This window comes from Tetrao urogallus (assembly GCF_951394365.1).
Source record: "Tetrao urogallus genome assembly, chromosome: 11".
NCBI lineage: Eukaryota > Metazoa > Chordata > Aves > Galliformes > Phasianidae > Tetrao > Tetrao urogallus.
In genome coordinates, this window is record NC_136824.1 from 3,958,633 (window position 1) to 3,971,782 (window position 13,150).

A 13,150-nucleotide genomic window follows, 5' to 3' on the forward strand; every position below is an offset into this window, starting at 1 on the left:
ATTCCTTTTTTGTTGCTCGCTTACTTTACACACCTGCAATTTCCTGCTTTATATGTCCAGAGACATTATGTAGCCTTTAATTTAATATTATTCATAGATTTTATTATTACTTCATAAAGCACCTTAATGAGCAGTATCTTTTTAATTATATATGGTAAAACCTAGAGAAACAAAGGAAAATTGACCCAATTTGTCATAGCTGGCTTGCAGACAACCCTCAAGGTGACTGAGTATCACTTTCCACCACTGCTGTATTTCACACATTCCCAGCTCCTGTGTGTGCTATACAACAGTACAATCACATCGTGGCTAAATGACTGTACTAGCTAACATTTCTCCTGTATGTAGCAAAACCTGCTGCAGCCATTGAGATCCATGCCCTTTTCAAGGTGTCCATCGGGTGCTGTCTGGCACATTGGTGAAGTGTGAGATGCAGCCCTGGTTTGTATAGTTGGAGCATGTTTGAATATCAGCTGCGCCGTGTCCTGGATGCAGCATCAATTAACAGAATGGCCCCGCTTCAGGCCCCAATGGACACGCGTCCACATGGCAACTGTGAGCCTTGTCGGCAGCAAGAGATTAAGGAATTAATTGGCAGGGTTAATCTTCGTGTCAGGGTTGGAAATGAATTGTTAATTTGTTTGGATGAACATAATGTCCTGTCCCGGTGATGGCAGGTGGGTTCACATGAGAAAAAAGCCTGTGAGGTTGCCCTTCCTGGGGACTTCTCTGTTTAACACCTCGAGCTGACAGACCTCCTGAATTCTTTGCCCCCGATGCGTGTGACTGCACAGGGCTGCAGGAGGGGGCTGAGCTGCCTGTGGGCACTGCACAGCTGGTGGGAGCAGGGCTGGCTGCAGCCTGGCACAGCCCTGTTGAGGTACAGCCTCACTCTCCCGTCTTGCTCCTGTGTGCTGAGCAGATGTGATGGCTGAATCACAGATAGAGGATCATGGCAGCCTTCTCTCTGATCTCATGCTGAGGGAGAGACCAGTGGTACCAAAACGCTGCTGCTGGGATAAGGAGGACCAGCCCTGCACACAGCGTGCAAAACTTGGTCTCTGTGTGGTGGTACCAATGTCTGTCAGAAACGTATCTCCTTATCTCCTCCTCCAGGACACTGTGGTTGGAGAATCTGTATCAGATCAGCAAATGCTTTTCTTTCCTACTCTCATTTAATACTTATGACCACAGACTGTTTTCCATTTTAGTATCTTTCTAATCTGTTTAGGCTAATGCATTGGTCACATCACATTAAGAGAGATGATAAAAGCACTTCAGGGCTTAAATTATTTAAATGAAAATTTAACATTTTGTCACTTGTGATCTCTTTTGTGCATCGATTAATCCAATTAGTTCAACAGTAAGACTTGCCTTCTCCTCATGCTGTGGTCTGACTGTTATGACTGACATAGCCAGATTCTGGATGCGACATCAATAGGACTGTCCTATTTACAGCTCTGGGACCTTTCTGGTTTTGCAACAATTCTACTTAATGCTTATGGTCATCATATCGTCCTCTTGACAATTCTTCAGTTTCTACTGTCTCTTATGTCTGTTCTTTCGTTTTTTCCCAAACCAGGGTTGAAGAAAGTACTCATGTTCCCCAGAAGCTGTCTCACTGCTCACAACACACTCACTGAGTCCTGGCTGGGAGATGCCTACGACAGGTCAGTTGGTTTGTAAGAATGTTCTGTTTATACATACACATTTTTTCAGAAAGCCTCTGTGTGTAAATATGCATATCCCACAGCTGGGTACTGAGATACAGGTACCTTCTGTTATCTTTGGAAGTCAGTGTCAAGAATCTCTGTGCCCAGTACCTAGCTTTTTGGGAGAATTACACAGTTCCAAGGCTCTGGGAACTAGTAGCTTTTCACAACCAAAAATGTTTGGCAGTGGGTTTAGCCTACATATCTGCCCTGCTCGTGCATGTTGTGTGTGACCACATCTGATACCAGGCATCGAGAGCTACTGGCTGCTCTTGGTGTTCAGGTCAAATCCCCTCTTAGGGCACTGTTTGCTGCTTCAGCTGTGTCTTCTTTCTGACAATGACAGCATCTTCTTTTTATCCCTCCCCTACTTCCCCACTTTCCCGTTTCCATCCCACAGCCCCCACAGTGGATGACTGTTTATTGCTTTTAACTCTATTGGTTTTTACTCTGTACTCCTTCTATCAACTAAGACTAAAATGTCCTTATGCTGCTCAGTCTGTGTGAGCACAGACTGCCAGCTGAATCTTGTGCTACAAGTCAAGTGCCAGTGAGCAGTTTTGCTAGAGGGGAGAGTATGGGAAAGTTGTCCATTAGAGGTCTGGTACATTGAAGATGGTAGAAGCAAATGGGTGATGCTTGTTATTAGGCTGTCGTAGTGATAGCTGCTGAGTGCTAAATACCTACCAATCTACCTGAACTCACACTTACTTACATATCCAACTCTTAATCTGACTACACTTATTACTTGAAAGCACAGCTAATAAGAAAACAACTGCCATCAAGCAACACAGCAAGTATTGTGTGTTAGTATAAAACCATTTTGATCTGCATGCCTCAGTTTATTTGGGGAAATCTACTTGTAGGTGTCCATCAAGCACCAGCACCTGCTCCTACTTTCACCTTGCATTTCACGTTCTCACCCTCCAGGCAGCCAGATGGCTGAATGTAAGCCCAAACTAAGAAGGATTTCCTCCTTTCTTTTGAAGGGATGGGTGCTCAGAGATTTATCAGTAATACAGTTGTACTTAAGCAGATCGAATCTGCCTGTGTTATAACAAGCAGCTACTCTAGTCCAGTCCCACTTCAGTTACCATTTTGCATTCCATGTAAAACTACTTTTCATTTCTTGACTTAATATTGAAATAACTTGTCTTAAAATGCCAATAACGAAATGGTAATGTAGTACGATTGTGCAATATCATTGCATGTTAATTATGTTCAATAATGATGATCACAATGTAATTTGGAGCATGGACTGGCACCCTGTCTATGCTACATCCATACAAAATTTAAGTATTGGAAGCAAATGACCAGGCCCATGAGAGGCCGAATTAGTTCTTTAGAGAATCTACTTTACATGCCAGCCTGTGCTATCCATATTGATGTTAAGATATTATATAATCAGCTTTAGAAAAATGCAGCAGTCTGAAAGCCTCTTTTTATGTCCCTGTGCTCAACCACTACCCCAAGGAGAACACTGGGAAGCAGCAGAATTTGACTGGAAAGCAGGCATTACTGCCGTGGCTGTTTTGGCATGAAAGATATGTAGAGCAATTGATCATCTTCAAATCGACTTTGTGAACCGTGTTCTCCACACCCTTCAGTGAGATCTGTAGTGCAGATTTAATAAAAGGAGTTAGGTGTTCAAATGGGGCAGTGAAATAACAGAACATACTATTTTAAGAGTTTGGAACATGGCCCAGTTCAGGAGTTGATTAAGTGGTCTCTCTTACTCTGTATGGGAATTGTATTCCAGTTCAAACATCAGAGCTGCAAACACACACCTGCAGTACCTTCTCTACCCTTGTATGGAAGAGGATATCGTTTATTACCTGTTTGAACACATATTTTTAAGACAACTCAAAGATAACAGTTTTTCCATCTTACAGACAGTGAAACCAACGGGAACAGCGCTATGTGCCTTTTACACTTTTATTAACAAAAAAAGAACCCATAGGGCTCATATTAGTACAAAATACAATCATGTTCCTGGATGTTAAAGTTTAACAGCTTTTTTTTTAAATTTGTCTCTCTTCAACTGTTTCACAGTTATCAAAGCAACCCCCCTGCTTATTGAACTTATTGTGCAAACATTATTTAAGGACCAATTTCTGCACTAAGCCAAGTGTCTGAGAGCAGAACTTGATCTTGTTTCCAACCCTCCTTTGAAGGACCATGTGTGCTTCCTAAGAAACACATTTTAGTAGTTTTTTTGCAGCAAACAATCTAAGGCCACAGTTTATCTGCAAATAACGAAGAACAACTCACAGAGGAAAAAACAACAACAACAAAGCACATCTTTACCTTTCATCTTTTGTTTGCCTGACCATGTTTATACCAATCAAACAGCCGGATAACACACATCACCTATCAGGAATTAAAGTAAAAAAAACAAAACAAAACCCCACAATCTTCTTAAAGGTAGTATTCTGAATTGTTAACATGCAAATTAGCATACAGCCACAGTATTTTTCAAGTAACCATAATGGTATCTGTTTAAGGAAATTATGCTTGTTCCCTTTCCAGGTGATATGTAAAAGAAAATCCTGCACTGAGTGTATGGGCACGCCAACACTGAAATAAAAGGCATGAGAGCTACATGTTGAGACTTAAGACAAGATATACTGATTTTGAGAGTGTCCTTTCTAGAACATGCACTCATTGGTTAAAGCTGCATTTGCCATAGGTGACAATACTTCAGTTTGCAAATGAAAAATGTAACTGCAGTTTAGAAATGTGAATCTTCATCAGTATGTCTTTTTCAGTGATGTAAGAGTGACTCGAGGTGAAGTGCTACAAATCAGACAATGTAAGGAAGTCATACTAAAAGAAGACTAAAAATATATATCCGTATATGGTTGTAGAAAAATCCCTGCTTCCTGAATGAAGATTGATTTCATAAAAAGCATTCAAACTTCTTTAAACTGCAGTTACTGATGAAATGAAAGAAACTCAATTGCTATCCTCGTGATGATCAGAGAGTACAATGTTTTAACCACATGAAGCACCAGGTTTTATCCCAAAACCCTTCTGTAAGACATATGGAGTAGATCTAGCAGTTCAAGATTCCCTATAGTTTAAAGACTTGACTGTAAACATGCATACTGAGAATGCTGTGTTTCTGCTCCGTTAAGTCATCTGTTCATGCTGGATTACTTATTCCAATCGATGCTTGGCAGGAAGCAAACATTCTACTTTAAATGAAGGCAGCAAAGGGCCAAGTAATAAGATGTGCCTTCATTCTTAGCAGCAAAAACTTACTGTTCTACATGACCTGAGGAAGAAAACATTAAAATATTGCACAAAAACAAAATTAGACAGCAAAAACAAACAAGGAAACATTAACAAAAAATAGGATGGATAGCAAATGACTAGTGCAGCCCCTGACAATACATCTCTAGACAAAAATGCAGGAGTAATGAGAAGCATTGTGCCATTACCAAAGGATTTTGTTCCTCTGGTGTCTGCTTCCACTTCAATTATATGCTATATCTTTTCGGGGTATATTTAAGCTTCTCTCTATGCTTTCCATCTCATTCACTAATCACAGAAACTGTTCAGGGTCCCTTTCAGGACCCTGAAGTATCTTGGAGCTTAAACAAGACTCTTTTTTTGGTCTCAGATCTGACCGTAAGTACATTTGCAGAACAGAGGTAGGCTTATAAAGGCTTCTGAATAAATAAGTATTGTCCATACTGTGAAGTACACCTGCTGCTGGCAAAAGGATCTTCCCTTGCCATGCTTCCCCTTATTACGCTACCCATAGGCTTAAGATGCAGAAAAAGAACAATACAGTAGAAAAGGCTAGAATAATTCCCTTAAGAAATCCCTTGAAAGAAAGCATAGTGCATAAGCTCACATCCAAGTTCAGTTTTCTTTTACATACTCTTATCTTTCACTCAATAAATGGTTGTCTTCATAATATTGCATAATAGCTGTTTTGTCATCCATGACATCTTTAGAATCAGTATAAGTTATTAAAACAGTACCACTTGGCAGGCTCTCATGAAATGAAAAGTTAAGCTGGAGTGAAGATTTCGCTCCACATTGTAGTAGTGTTCCATTCTTGGATGCACACAGAAGCCCCTTGAACACTGGGACATCTTATGAAATAATTTTCTTACCCCACATTCTGTTCTGCTACCCGTGCTCTACTAAGCAAGTTCCCAACATCATCCTTACTTAAATTCTTCCAGAGTGTTCCATACAAAGTATACATTGATTTCTCTTCAGAAGATCCTCATACCTCCACTGTGTACTTTATGCAATACATCCACTTTTTTAAAAAAGCATTCAGTATTTCCCAGCTCTTCTCATGTACCCCAAGCAGAGCTGCTCCCACAGAATCTTCTGCGCAGGCTAATCCAGCAGATTCTCTTCTGCCATCAGACATTCTCATACCTCCCTCTCCATTTCTTTTGCCTTTTTTGTACGCAAACTGAAGTTGTGAAAAAGAAAACCGTCTCCTTTTTAGCTGCACTGTCAGCTGAAGCAGATAAGACATTCAATGCAGTGATCCTCATTACAAAGCCTTCTTCAAAGCATTAATGAAACAGGCTGAAATTCTTCTACATCAGTTGGATGTGGATCAACCTACAGGGAGAAGGAAGTCAGTAATTACTGCCTATAGTTCTTGCATCCCAATACTTTCCCTCTCCCACGTGACAATAAATACACATAAAGATTCAGCTGAGACTTTTCAAAAAAAGCTGGGGTTTTTTTGATGCCTGTTTGAAACCTGTTTTTTAATTATCATTATTTTTTACCTCTGAATAAAGAGGTGGAGGCTGAAACCGGAACTCTTGTATGTAAGCAAACACAGGACAACACAATTGTTCCTCACAGTCGATTGGTGGTGGATAAGCAGTAACATGTCTGGAGAACTCTTCCTCAGACACTACATCAGCGTAATTTGGTGGTGCTGAAACACAAGAGATAACACTGTGAAATTCTGAAGTATTCTCTGGCAAGACAATATATGCATTACAATATCCTAGGACCATGAAAACTGTATATATCAAATATCTTACGCTGTCAGATTTTATGGAGTGCACTATATTCATAAATACTGCATCTGGAACCATGGCATTAGTATGCTTAAGTGATTCAGGAGTCATGCTACAGATGCTTTTAGAGCTACTCCAGCAATATATTGATATTTTATGAAGGAACTTTTAGGTGCCTTAGTTCTAATTCCACTGCAAAAGTAGAACTCCTGCTATCAGAGGTTAGTTATTTCAAGATTTAGTTGAAGTCAGCTAGAGGTGAAGAGCCTCTTAAAGAGAGTTGGAGCTAGGGTATGCCCATCACTCCTTCTGGATTTTTAGTTAGATACACATGCCTTACTTCTCGTGAGTCACACTTCAGTGGTCTACCATCCTTTATTGATCTAGTTCTTGAACTGCCACTACTCCCTTCTTGCTGTAAACAGTATTATGTGGTATTGTAAAAAGTTCAATATATATTACCTTCAGGGTGTTCTGGCAGGGTTAAGGCCAGCCAACTCATATCCATACTGAACTGGCTGGTAATGCTGGAGTTTCTGCTTGAAAAGCCAATACATGGAATAGTGCCAATCACTAGAGGCATTTCGATCATCAATTTCTTAGCACCGGGAATATGGATATACACCTATGTGACAACCCCCAAATAAGAGAAAAAGACATGATTAGATTCCATTCAACTACTGCTCCCAGAAGCTGCCATACTGCCTCTGTTGCAGATCATTTAGAAATTAGTTTCCTTCATCCCAAATATTTAACTAATATGCTGGCAGCGTTCATTATTTTTCAGTCATTTCCTCCCTTCTCTACCTTGTCTCCAGATAACATTTAAAAAAAATCCTAAAGAGGTTGACTTCCAGTCCTGCCTTCCCACTTCTGAGGAGAACAACTAGAAGAACCCACTTAGTGAGAAATACTGTCCCCTGATAACCTCTGCAGGTCTTGAACTAAACTGCTGCTTCCCGCAGAAACATTTTCCTTATTACTCTTATCTTTCAGTTTCAGAATCTCTTCGTTGTTTTCAGTCTGTCACCTGCATGTGACATTTACTGGCATTTACTTTTGCTCCCCAATTCAAAATTTAAGAACTCAGTAATGAAAATTCTTCTGTCCCCAACCTAACGTAGCTTTCAGCAGTGTTATACAATATTGCATTTGTAAAGAAAATCCATACTTACAGCTAACGAATATTCTACACGAATAATACAGCAGTCAAGTATAGAGGGGGATACAGGTGGGATTTTCAGAGTTTTCCCATTCCAGGTATCTGTACTCCCAGAGGCAATATGGTTTCCTCGCACATTGGCAACCATCTGACGGAAAGTTTTTGTCTTCCCACTGGCCAGGTACGTTTGTGTTTGGAAAATGGCAGCTTTTGGAACGATCAGGCGAGAAGAACAATTCTCGATTTCTGCATAGATTGGTATGGCTTCCCCTTAAAGCCAGAAAGAGTTCAGTGAATAACGTGTGTTCACCAGCTTTCTTTTAGAAACATCAAAGCTGTTTTGCAGCATGTACATCACCCATGTACAACCCCCACCTTAAAACTGACAACAATACTTGCTAGTTTCCTCAAGCTAGTTTCTTTACAGAGTTGGCATCCAAGCAGAATTAAAGCCACTTACTACATTTTACGCATAAACAGAGATTCATTTTAAAACATTAAGCAAAATATGAACAAGTGCTAAAAGCTTTATTTGTAAACTACGCGCCAGTCTTCCTTCTATGCAGTACTAATTGCATTCCAGAACATTCCACTTCCTCAGTGTATCCAATATTATCAAGATGTGGAAGAAGCTGCTAACACTCTTTCTTACAGAAGAGTAAACACCCAAATGGGACATGGAAAAACTCTACAGCCTCAGCCATGTATTTCATCCCCACTAAAAGCATCTTGTTCTTTATAACCAGATGTTCATGGCTTTTCCATTAAGTTTACTGTCAGGGCTTCCTTTCCATTGTTGCCTTTACAGGGATGAAAAAAATCATCTTAGATGTTTAATACTCATGTCCTGAAGAGTGAAGACAATTCCTCTTACCATTACAGTATCCCTTCCTCTCAATTTTGGCACTCAGAGACACTGGCCCAGAGGTGAAAAACCAACAGCCAACCATCTTCTCCTGACTTCTCAGAACAGGTGTCTATAAAACAAAGGGTTTTTTTCCATTTTATTGCATGAAGTTATCAATCACTTGAAGTTCAGTGTAACGCCTAAGAATCATTTAAATTAATTCTAAAATCCCCTTGGATTTGAATCTTTGTACTGCTCAATGGAACTGGTGTTTTGCCCACCACGTGAAATGGCAGCAAGTCTTGGCTATCTGAAGATAGGTCTGTTTTAAAGCACAAGTCTGCATTTAGAAGGTGTCAAATGCAGAAGACAGAGACTGAGCGTACTTGAATTAATGTTTCCAAAAAGACTGATTCAGTGCATTTTTATAGACGTTCCTTTTTAAAAGTCTAAGGAAGAATTGCTGTATTTGTGCCCTTACGTAACCCTAGTGCAGAAAAATGCAGAATTAATTCCATCTGCAAGCAACAGTTAAACAGGTAAACTATTTTTGTCTTTGTGTATCTACTAAGAAAGGACAAATGTACACACGCTGAGCTAAGGCGATACATCTTTGTAACTTGTAATCCACACAAACCCCTAACATTTAGCATTGTGACAGAAAAACACAACATCCAGTTTTTGAACTGTTCCAAAAACTTTCCAGTTCTTTTGGTGGATTCCTTGTAATCTACTATGAGCAATGGCTGCTGTACGACTCACTGCCCCCTCCTGTGCAATAGCCTGCTGTCAGCTCCATACTGTCCTTGCAGTAACCAGACAGGCCGTCTTCACACTCCTGACGTACATTGATGTAAAAGGACTAGATTCTGCTTACAGATGTCACTGCCAAAGCAATTCTGTAAGTTCTAGCTCTGGAGAGATTAAAATGTAAGCACATAAAAGGAAGGAGAAAAATGTGCTGAAAACATCTCTTAGCTACGTTCATCATGATGAAATGTTAAAATTATCCTAGCGTTTTAAATAAAATAGAAATTACTCATTCACATTTAAATGAATAACCATTTAGATCCCGTTGCTATCATGAAAATGCAAGGTATAATTTTACATTATTTTCATAATATGGGCTGAGATAAAAGAATCCAGCTCGTTAGCATCTATCTTGCCTATTTTCTCATTACTTAATGCCTGATCTTTCTTATTACTCTACGGTATTTCTGGTGACTATTAGAAGCTCTGCTTTAATGTAGCCAAATCTGTCACAAGGAAATAACTGAAAAGATCTCTGAAGCAGCTGCATGCACACACTTAATGTTAGAAAACGACATGCAAAATGGAAGGAGACGTAACATAATGGCCAGACCATAAATGACAGGCTGGGCATGATTAATACTCTTCTATAATTACTGCTCCTCAACCTACTATTATTGAAGAGTTTGGGACACTGCAGCCGTGTGAATGTAGTTGCTCTGGTAAGAGTAACTACTTTAAGCTTGTGCTTTATTATTATTAAGCATTTGTAGCCTGCATAACTTTTTGGCAAGAGCACCTCTGCCAGCAGGGTTGTAATCAATGGTGTAAGAAAAAGAAAACCAACACAAAAAGCCAACAACCCTCTCTGTTTGCTATTCACACAACCTAAGATCATCTATTTATAGAGAAAAGCTTAGGGAGCTTACATGCTTTCAGAACTCGGGAACTGGCTCTCTAGAATAATGTGGAAATGTTTATAGCTGGATGGAACATGATTTTTTTTTTAATTTTTAATTTCTGCAGTTGGCCTTAAGGGAGGAAAGGGCAGTGGAGGACCCTCTTACCAATAAAGCTGGTGAGTTGACATCGATATGGCTAATGACCTGGAGCTCTGTCTGCACGCTTTGATCAGGTGCTGCAGGTCTTTCCAGAATTGCTTTCACATAGTACTGAATACTGCCATACTTCCCAGTGAAAGAGGTCACCAGAGGTCTGAAACAGACAAAAGGATTACTGTAGGTTTGTAATTCAGTTCCAAACACGAACACTTCCTGTATACATAAACATTTACCAATTTACATCTTGTATTTTTAGGGCCTTAGGGAATCTGTAACAAAAGGCATGTCCACAACCCAGTGGTTGATTAAGACAAACGTGTGAAGCTGAGCTATCAGTTTGATATTAAAAAAAACATGAGTCAAATTACATTGAGTTAATTTTCCACAATAAGCAGTGTCCAGCTCAATCCCTTCAGGTTGTGTTATTTAACTTACTCTTGTGGGAGTTGAAAGCTGAAGGGAAATTCATGTCTTCCATCTAATAGAACTAAGCCTTCCTCACCTGCAGGATAAAAATGAATAGTGTATTTTAGTTACTCTGTAAATAGAAGTACAAAGCAGAGGCTCATACAAATTATAAACACCCAGATGCAAGGGACTGGTAGAAGTTTTTATTGATCCCAATGGGTTTTGGATTGGAGCCCACACTTCATTTATTCTGTAGTGCGACTTCAATGAAAAAAAAAAAATCAAAAAAAAAAAATCAAGGAAACATGAAGTCCTTGAGTTTCAGTTCAGGATATTGGCCAACCAATCCAAAATGGTTTCTGGAAAGCATACAGAAAGTTTCTTCTCCTTTTTAACAGGGCAGTGATTAAAGAAGTGATTATCCCTCTGTAAGCGGCGCCAGTGAGACCACCTCAAGTACAGCGCTCAGTTTTGGGCCCCTCACTTCAGGAAGAATACTGGACTGCATCCAGAGAAGAGCATCAAAGCTGGGTGACGGGATTAGAACACAAGACATGTGAGGAACGGCTGAAGAAGCAGAGGATGTTCAGTCTGCAGGAGGCTGAGAGGAAACGCAACATGCCCTATAACTGCCTGCAAGGAGGGCACAGCAAGGTGGGTGTCGGTCTCTCAGGTGATAAAGAGATAGGATACAAGGAATCAGATTAAGTTGCACCTAGGAAAGTTTGGGTTGGCTGTCAGGAAGAATTCCTTCATGGAAAGGCGGTCAGGCACTGAACAGGGCAGCTGGAGTGGCCATCCCTGGAGGTATTTGTGAGGTGTGGATGCGGCACCAAAGGCCAGTGGTGGCCTCCAAAGGTTGGTGTCAACCAGATGTGTTGACCTTAAGGGTCTTTTCCACACACAGTGACTCCACAATTCTGCGCCTGCAGCTAATCCACTTTTTTCAATTAAGCTACCTTCTGCACTGAAAAGCTGCAATTTAAGGCCAGGGTAATGAAACGTATTTTTATTAATCGATGTAATATTAATACAACCATCGAGGGCCTGCCGACACAGCGCTCCCAACGGCCCGACACTTCCCCGCAGAGAAGCGCTTACACAACGCCGTGTGCTGCAAGTGCTCGGCGCTGCCGCGGGTGGCACAACGCGGCTCTGTCAGCCTCCGCACGCCGCTGCCTCGCAGAGCATCGGGGCGCAGCTGTGAGAGGAACAGGCGAGGAAACCTGCCGGCCCTCGGGGCTGCGGTCCCGCAGCGTCGCCCCCGCCGCCCCGCTCACCTTCGGCCGCGCTCTGCAGCAGGCTCTGCCGGACGTCCAGGTAGCGCACCTCAGCCTCCCGCCGCGGCCCCGCCGCCGCCTCGGCCCCGCAGGCCCCCGCCGCGCCGACGGATCCCGCCGCCTCGCTCCAGGCGACTCGGGCCCGGCCCGCCGCCTCCAGGCGCAGCCCGCGGAGCTGCAGCGGTCCCGCCAACTCCAGCAGCACCCGGCCTGACACCGTGTCCCCGCTGCAGTAGCCGCCGCGCCGGGTTTCGTCCTGCAGCACCAGGGCCAGCGTCTTCACCTTCCCGCCGGCCCCGGGGCCCGGGCCCGGCCCGGCCGCCGCCATCGCTCCCCGGCTCCCGGGGAAGCGCGCGGCCGCCGTCGACGGTAGCTTTAAAATCCGCCCGTCTCCGCCGGCGCCCGCAGCGGATAGTCCCGCCCCCCGGCCGCGCCTCATTGGCCGCCGCCCGGCCGCTCGCCGCGCCATTCGTTGCGGGTGACGCTCGTTTCCCGGCGGGCGCACGGCCGGAGTGCGTCACGCTGCGTGATCGCTGCGGCGGAGCCAATGGGTTGCAGGCGGCCGCGCGTGGACAGCGCCCTGATAGGTGAGAAAACTACAGCTGCCCGGACGGGGGACCAATGGTGGGGTACGGCCACCACGTGTACAGCTCGTGGATAAACAGGCAGGGGTGGGGCGGGGCGAGAGGGACGGGGCGGGGCAAAACCGAGAGGGGGGCGGGGCGCCGAGTACCGGGGCGTGAGGGGCACGTGGCGGGCCCTCCTGCTGGCCTCCGCCCGCCGCACTGTCCTGGTTCTGGCCCAGCGGCAGCCGAGCGGCTGTGGGGAGGCCGGGGCCACCCGGTGAGCCTCAGTTCCTGCCTGTGGGCTGAGGTGGGAGCACAGAGTTGTGGGCTCGGCCTCTGTCCGTGGGTATTGGCA

At 43.2% G+C, this 13,150-nt stretch overlaps 1 protein-coding gene across 1 annotated transcript; it reads right to left on the minus strand.

Moving 5' to 3' along the window:
* Positions 1-6,251: 6,251 nt before the first annotated feature.
* ARRDC4 (arrestin domain containing 4) lies at positions 6,252-12,698 on the minus strand (the record flags this gene model as incomplete). Its single annotated transcript, XM_079541207.1, has 8 exons — positions 6,252-6,308; positions 6,482-6,636; positions 7,184-7,346; positions 7,897-8,153; positions 8,758-8,860; positions 10,548-10,695; positions 10,977-11,043; positions 12,230-12,698. The coding sequence occupies 8 exons, from the start codon at positions 12,696-12,698 to the stop codon at positions 6,252-6,254; spliced, it is 1,419 nt and encodes a 472-aa protein (XP_079397333.1).
* Positions 12,699-13,150: the final 452 nt, after the last annotated feature.